Source organism: Babylonia areolata, chromosome 1 (genome assembly GCF_041734735.1).
Source record: "Babylonia areolata isolate BAREFJ2019XMU chromosome 1, ASM4173473v1, whole genome shotgun sequence".
NCBI classification, from domain to species: domain Eukaryota; kingdom Metazoa; phylum Mollusca; class Gastropoda; order Neogastropoda; family Buccinidae; genus Babylonia; species Babylonia areolata.
Genome location: NC_134876.1, coordinates 74,594,218 through 74,602,121, shown reverse-complemented (window position 1 = coordinate 74,602,121; position 7,904 = coordinate 74,594,218). Strand labels below are relative to the sequence as shown.

Genomic DNA, 7,904 nt, shown 5'->3' with positions numbered 1-7,904 from the left:
AATTGATGAGAGCATATATCTTATGACAGGCACATATGTACCACCTCCTTTTTGCGCTTATGCTTTATAACTGTGAGAATTGTGGTCAACTCATATATTTGCCGCCTCAAATCAAGTTACGGTGCTTAGAGCCTCGCCGACCACTAAGGCCATCTCAAGGATATCGCCATGTTTGCAGCTACTTCAAGTCAAGGGTAAAAAAAGGTACAATAAAAACTAGTCGCCGTTTCAAGCTTTTCAGTCATAGTTTAAAAAACCTTCCAGTGTTTAAAACATTCAAATCTGATTAAAAATTGTTCACTTCTTTCAAGAAGTCCATCAGCATCCACGGAGGGACATCACGAAACAAAGTCTTCAGAGAATCCGACGTGTAATGTCTGTGTTTAACGTCATGCAGATCCCAGCAGTCGAGGAACACATGGATTTTCACAGTGAGAGGCTCATTACAGGGAATACACCGAGGGTCCGTGTGGGTGCCCCATATCACATCTCACCCCTCAGACAATGCAGCCTTCATCGATCCAGCACCCAAGCCCTGAACAACTTAAGGCGACAACCATTTGGTTGTCGGAGTCCATGTGGACAGTGTTTGCGCAAGGGCCAACAGAATACTGGGCTTCCTGAGAAGGAACTTGAAGGTGTGCTCAACCAAGACAAAGGAGCTAGTAGAAGGCCATAGTTAGGCCCATTATGGAGCACGCCTGCACCGTTTGGGACCCGCACACCGACAAGCTGGAGAAAACCCAGCGAAGAGCAGCCCGCTTTGTCCTGAACCGGCACAGAAACACATCCAGTGTTGCCGATATGCTGGATCAACTCCAGCGGACCTCCCTTCAACAACGCCGCCGCACCAGCCGACTTGCCATGCTGTACAAGATACAGAACGGCCTGGCAGCGTAAGGTGTGACAGCCTTAAACCCCTGACTGCAAGCAACAGAAGAACGTACCACACAAACCAGTACCAGCGGATCACATGCCGCACAGAATTCAGAAGCTACTCTTTTTTTCACCGAACCATCCGTGACTGGAATGCCCTCCCTGCTGAGACCGTCCAGTCCCTCTCCTTGGACACCTTCATCCCCAAGGTGTCCAGATCACAGTAAACATTAAGCCCCTCTGCCTCTCTCTCTCTCTCTCTCTCTCTCTCGGTGGCATGGCGATTTGCGGGCCTGCAGCTTCACTTTGGTTGCTACAGGGCCTTGGGCCTGAAGGCCTGAGTGCAGCTCCGCATGCAGTTGCACCGTAACCGTTAGGGCCAAAATTCTTTTCCCCTCCTTTCTTCTCTCTCCCTCTCCACGATGCGCACCTCCCCGCACGTCAATAATAGCCGGACTAACGGCTGATGGACATTGCTCAGGAAGAAGAAGAAGAAACGCGATTAACTACTGTTTTCCTGTCACACGAGAGCTGGTGTGGGACCACCATACTGAGAATTAGAAGTTAAACTTTTCCGTCTCTTAGGCATTGCTTTTCCAAAGTTGTCATGCTAGAAACCATGTTCCCCTGACTACTTTGTGTCACAGTCTTTATAAAATGTCCAACAGTACAGCGGGGAAATGTTCTTGCACTTTGGATCCAGTGATTATTGCGAGGGAGGGAAAGGTGTCTGCTTGGATGAGAATAGAATACGTCTTTTGATGAAGTTAAATGAGGACAATAAGATAGGAGTGCTGTTGAGGATCCTGGTATATCGAAAGGCATTTTTTATTTGGTCAAACATATGAGGTGGATACTCTTTTTTCAGAAATTACGAAGAAATGATCAGCTGTAAACTCTAGAGAGAATGTTGAGTTTTGTAAATAATTATTGGCTTTTGAAAAAGGGAAAAAGTATACAGTTCTTTTTGTCAAAGATATGTATAAATCTGATCTGTAGATGTCAGCTGTATCGCCCTTAATATCCGATGAAGAGGATTACACAATGGACGTGTATTTAAAAAATATATATTTCCACTGTCATTGAGTAAGGGTTCCCTGAACAATGAAACATGAAAACACAAAACTAAACAAACAAACAAACCAAAAAACCCCAACAAGTGCAGGTTAACAATGTTTTGCTATTTTGAAAATGACTTCGCTCAGGCGCTTTTCAGAAGATGGGAGTTATGTGAAAAGGGGAAAAGCGGAGACTAAAAAGTAAAGCATTCAATGCCCGCAAAGGGGAGCTTCCAAATTATCTCTTCATCTCTTTATGGATCCTCTGCTACATTTTAAATTTTGCCGGCGTGACCTGAAAAATTCCGAACGCGCGAAGCTTAATTTATATAAATTCTAGTGAAATAAATCTACTGATAGTATCTACACACGCCGAATAAAGATAAATTATACTCAAAGTGTTTACATGTTGATTAACTTAATAATTACTTGTTGCGAGAACTTAACAATGCTGTCATATCACAATTTCCTGTGCAAGATTTCAACTAACCATACACATAATTATTTTCTTATTATGATAATCTACTTGTCTTACAGTTCAGTAGTCCAGTCAACAAGTCCTACAGCCTTTCAAATTCGTTTTCTATTTTATCTATTTATTATTTTAAAATATCATTATTATTATTATCATCTAATGTGTCCATCTATTTCACAACTCAAGATTCACAAAAGGACGGTCTATGTTACTCGTTGATCAAAGCATCATAACTTGTAAATCCCGCTCCATCCCCCATACACTCCCAACTCGATCCGCTTCCGCCGTACTCTTCTGAAAAACAAAACAGATCTAAAAAAAATATTTAAAAAATCAAAAAAATCCCTCACCACCACCAACAACACCAACACTCAACAATAAAAATTATAATAATAATAATAAGAAAAAAAAATAATAAAAAGACAAGTCTCATCTCAGTGGTGATTGTTTTTTCGCCGTCAGCAGTGTACATCCAGCTTCTTGAAAAATAGTTCCTTCTGTCAGTGAAGCATCAACCTGACGGTAGTCACTGCAGTCGCGAGGTCCATCGGACTCGGTGACTTGAAACGCGATTGCTTGTACACACCATGACCATCGCACACAACCGTCATTTTCACAAATCATTTTGTCGGAAGAAACAGCCATCGTGTAAATCTCCAGATATGTCTTCCACAGCGCTTCCGAAACCGTTTACACTCTGCTTTCATTCTTGGCCAGTTGTGAAACAGTATACAATTTATAACATTTATTTACAAGTTCAAGCTCGTGTGTGCGTACTGTTGTGATCACAAAATTCCACAAGTCGAGATTAAAACAACAACAACAAAACCTACAAAATCACGTGCACAGGATTTAAATACTCATCATTGAAACTGGATAAAACCCAGTGCGTCTTTGACACTACCACTGAAGGAGACGGGGAGAGGGCGGGTAAGTATATCTCTATCTACTAGGTGGAAGGGGGGGGGGGGAGCGGGGAGGGGTGTGGGGGCAATAATTCTCATCGGGTTTTTGAAGGTGAAACGTTTGGATCGTTATTGCTTCTAGCATCCCGAAAACAAAAGTAAATATACAAACTGGCAAAGAAAACAGCAGAGTGCATGTATTCTACAGTGTGGCACCACTTTATTATCATAGTCAAGAGCGTGCAGTTCAGGCTGGAAGATGATGAACCGCGCTACATGCCCGGTGTCAGTGCAGCAGTTGACAAAAGTGCCACCTACGTGTATATCATATCCATTTGATGAACGCTGTTGTTGAGGCGGAGGTTTCCCGCCTGTCAGGTGGCCGTGCATAATTGTAGTCCTGTAACAAAACCCAAACTATGTCTCACTATAACTGACTTTGCAAGTGCGCAAGTGGAAACACACACACACACACACACACACACACACACATGTACACACACGCACGCACGCCGGCATTGAAAAAATATTCACACACACACACACACACACACACACACACACACACACACACACGTTTATGGTTCATTGTCTCTTATAAACTTTAAGGTTTTATACCAATAAAAAATGTTCTATTCTATTCTATTCACACACACACACACACACACACACACACACACACACACACACACACACACACACACTGACATAATCATAATACACGTAATGTGCGCCTCAAAGACACATAAAGTATCGATCACTTGGCGGAATTACGCATACCCATACACACGAGCAGACACACAGGGGCATTTGTGTGTTAGAGATTAATTTCGAGCATGGCTGGGCGTTAGGTGCCTGGCAGGACAGTGAAGTTTCAATTTGAACCGGCAAAATGTAAAGAATGGACACAGGCTTGGCTGATGGGGAAGTGCTCAGATGGGTGAGCTGTATTGTATTGTATTGTATTGTATTGTATTGTATTGTATCAAATCTTGTCACGAAAGGTTTATGTGTGAAAATCGGGCTATACTCTCAACAGGCCGACGCTCAGTTTCTATCACAGATTGACATAAGCTTACAGTTTGGCCAACAGCAAAGTGAGAGATGTGTGATCAATGCTCATTTACAGTTTAGTCTTTTGTGTAGGATTATGACTCTCAAACTAGAAGGCAAGATTACGCGCTAGCTCTTAGTTCCGCAGCCTTGCGGGCTAGTAGGCCTTTAGAAACCATCCCAACACCGACTGACGTAAAACCCTCTCGGCCGAGAGAGTGGGGATGTACTTTGTGCAAGACACTCTCCACGATAATCATAGCCCAGAAAGCTAGGACAGCAGCTGCCTCCTCTGCTGTTCTGATGGCCGCAGTCGGACACGACTGACTATCATACATACTCTCACCGGGAGAAGCAGCAGTGCAGCGCCACCTTTTTATTTCTGCCTGCAGGTGTCTGGATCGATATTGTTTTCTCACCATCAAAGTGGATTTTTTCACAGCAGGCCTACCAACTACTACTACTACTACAGCTGCTGCTGCTATTACTACAACTACTACTTCACACACACACGCGCGCGCGCACACACAATATTGCACATCTGTATGTCTGTCTGTCTGTCTACGCACAAGTATGTAAGTGGTGCACACCAACACACACACACAAACACACACACACACATAAACACACACACACACACACACACACACATAAACACACACACACAACACACACACACACACACACACACACACACACACACACACACACACACACACCGAGGTCCCGTGTGCAGCATGCACTTAGCGAACGTAAACGAACCCACGGCAACAAAAGGGTTATTCCTGGCAAAATTCTGTAGAAAAATCCACTTCGATATGAAAAACAAATAAAACTGCACTATGGGGAAAAAAAGGGGGGGGGAGGGGTGTGTGTGTGTGGGGGGGGGATGGTGGGGGGGCGCACACACACACACACACACACACACACACACACACACACACACACAGCTCAGTGCACGCAGTCAGGAAGTAGAGACAGACAGAGAGAGTAGGTACCTGCCTTAGTTTGGAGCTTTCTGTCCCTAAAACCACCAGCGTGAACGACATCAGTTGTCTCCCTTCCGTCGGCCTTTGCTCAATTAAAAAAAAAAAGTGTTCTCCACGTTTAGGAGGAAGAAGAATGATGTATCACAGAATGAATTCCTGTTTTGCTTCCGAGTTTGTCATAGCGTTTGCAAGACATATATCACACGTTAGCTTATCATAACTAAAATAACTTAATAGATGAATAAATAAATGAATAAATAAATTAAGGGAAGATGGTTCCAATGGACTCCAAAGTCTGTGACGAAGAGCCAGCAGCAACAGCATCGGTCAGTAACGACTCTCAACAACACGCGGTTAACAGTAAAACAACACCGATGTTTCCACTTCCATGAAGGGTTGGGCGTTCTTCTTGTTCGCCTGGAAACTCAGGTCTTTTCCGCCTCCGTTATCTCAGAAGACCGTGGATTGCAGTCTACCGCTGGTATCTTGATTCCGCGGCATATCTTGGAGTTTGAGCAGCGCTCGCAATAGCTGAACAATTCAGTCCTGGAGCCGGGCAGTCTCTGTTGCTGTAGGGTCTTCCTATCCGTTTAGATAGTCGAGGTCTCTGCGGCATCGGAAAGTGGACTGAGCCGGACGGGCAGCGGCCTGCACTTCAGTTTGATCGGCCCGCTGCCTTCCGGCGTCGACCGGCTTTGTGTTTCGCCTCTCCTCGGCTCGCCCGATCCTCTCTTGCACAGTGCACAGTCTGTCTCAAGAGAGCACGGGATTCCATTACCCGAGCGCTGGACAACGTGGTATTCAGGGCGCAAGTCTTAGTCATGTCGTTAAACTGGGCAACACACTGACAGCATGTGTTCACTGATGTTTTCTCATCGATTAATTAATGTCACTTTAACATGTCTCTGCAGCGGAGGAGTGGATGTCCTGGCCGGGCAGCAGCTCGGGACCCACGCAGTCTTAGGTTGCCTGTTGATGGGGTCGTTTAAATGGGACGCTGTGTCCTTCCGTGCCGTTTACAGACACGTCTTTATGTGTATTGTCGAATATTATTCGATGTTTAACTCTTATCGACTAAAGAAATGCAAGTCACCGGCACGCCACTTTCGACTGACGAGTGACATAATAAAATGTATGTGTTATCATGAAAAAGCAAGCCTTTTTCCTATGGTACACCACACACTCTGTGCCAGCAGAAGAACAAACATCAATGAACTGCTTCAACTTTTTCTTCTGATCGGCATCAATGCAGTATATTTCAGATTCCTCACAGGGTTTCACAACACGCTGTCCATCCCATACCGGGTGAGAAATAAGAACGTGACAAAATAAAAAGAAAGAACCGAATAAAAATCGGAAGCCTTGAGCGAAAAGACTACTGTCATGGTCCAGCCCTTGGAACAACAGTTTGTACCAAACGGTTACCCTGGAGGAAAGGATCCACAGCGTCATAACCAGTCCTTGGAACAACAAAGCACACCGTGCAGCGATCGATGAAAGAGTTCTGGTAGTAGAGCAGAAATGGTTGCACTGCAGTTGAGCGCGAGAAAAAAAATTACAATCTCCGATCCGGAGAGGTGAGAGGTGAGAGGTCAGAGGACGTCCCATGGGTTGTTGACCAGCCTGACGCCCTCGTGCAGGGGGATGGTCCGGTGGCGGCACGGCAGGATGTTGGGCAGGGGCCGGCTCAGCGTTTCCGGGAACAGCAGACCGGCGAAGCCTACACTGGCCATCATGGCGCCGAAGACAACGAAAGGCACTGTGAAGTGGTAAGCTTCCTGCACGTGCAACACAGTGATGATTAAAACAAACTAAAACAAATTGAAATAAACACATGGATAAATAAATAAATAAAGAACCACACCACCACGAATATTAGCACTCAACAACAATAACAAAAAGACAAGTCTTATGTGGTGAATTTTTTTTTTCGCCGTCAGCGTTACGTAGTGAATGTCTCCACAGACTGTATATCCAGCCTCTTGAAAAAAAAAAATCCTTTCTGTGAAGCGTCACTCTTCTATTGTGATATTTTTTTTTTACAAACCTTTACTAAGCTGGAAGTACGCAAGCATACTGTAAGTGCAGAAACAGTGATGGTTATAAAACCATTTTGATTTCTACAACCTTTGAAAACAGTGATGGTTTTTAAAGTCATTTTGAATTTTACAACCATTCTGTACTGGAAGTGAATAAACATACCGAAAGTACAAATCAGTGGTTATCATAAAACCATTGTGATTTTTCCCCCCAAACTTTACCAGTCTTGCAGTATGTAAGCATGCTGAAAATGCAAATCAGTGATTATCATTAAAAAAAAAATTGCGATTTTTACAACACTTTTAAGCAGGTAGGATACTAATAGTGCAAATAAGCGCTATTGTGTTTTTTGTTTGTTTTGTTGTTGTTGTTGTTTTAATATTATTTTATTTTTATTTTTATTTTTTGCAAACCTTTACTAAGCTGGGCGAATATAAGCATACTGAAAGTGCAGAATAGTGATAATCATAACACTGTTATTTTTACAACCCTTTAAAGCTGTAAACAC

The 7,904-nt window shown here is 43.8% G+C and overlaps 1 protein-coding gene across 1 annotated transcript in view; it reads right to left on the bottom strand.

Moving 5' to 3' along the window:
- Nucleotides 1–5,377: 5,377 nt before the first annotated feature.
- LOC143293547 (solute carrier family 22 member 4-like) overlaps nt 5,378–7,904 on the bottom strand; it is a 142,523-nt gene continuing 139,996 nt past the window's right edge. Inside the window, exon 9 of the mRNA XM_076604484.1 lies at nt 5,378–7,134. Coding sequence (XP_076460599.1) covers nt 6,949–7,134 — 186 coding nt within the window. The 3' untranslated portion in view covers nt 5,378–6,948. The remainder of the gene's footprint in view (nt 7,135–7,904) is intronic.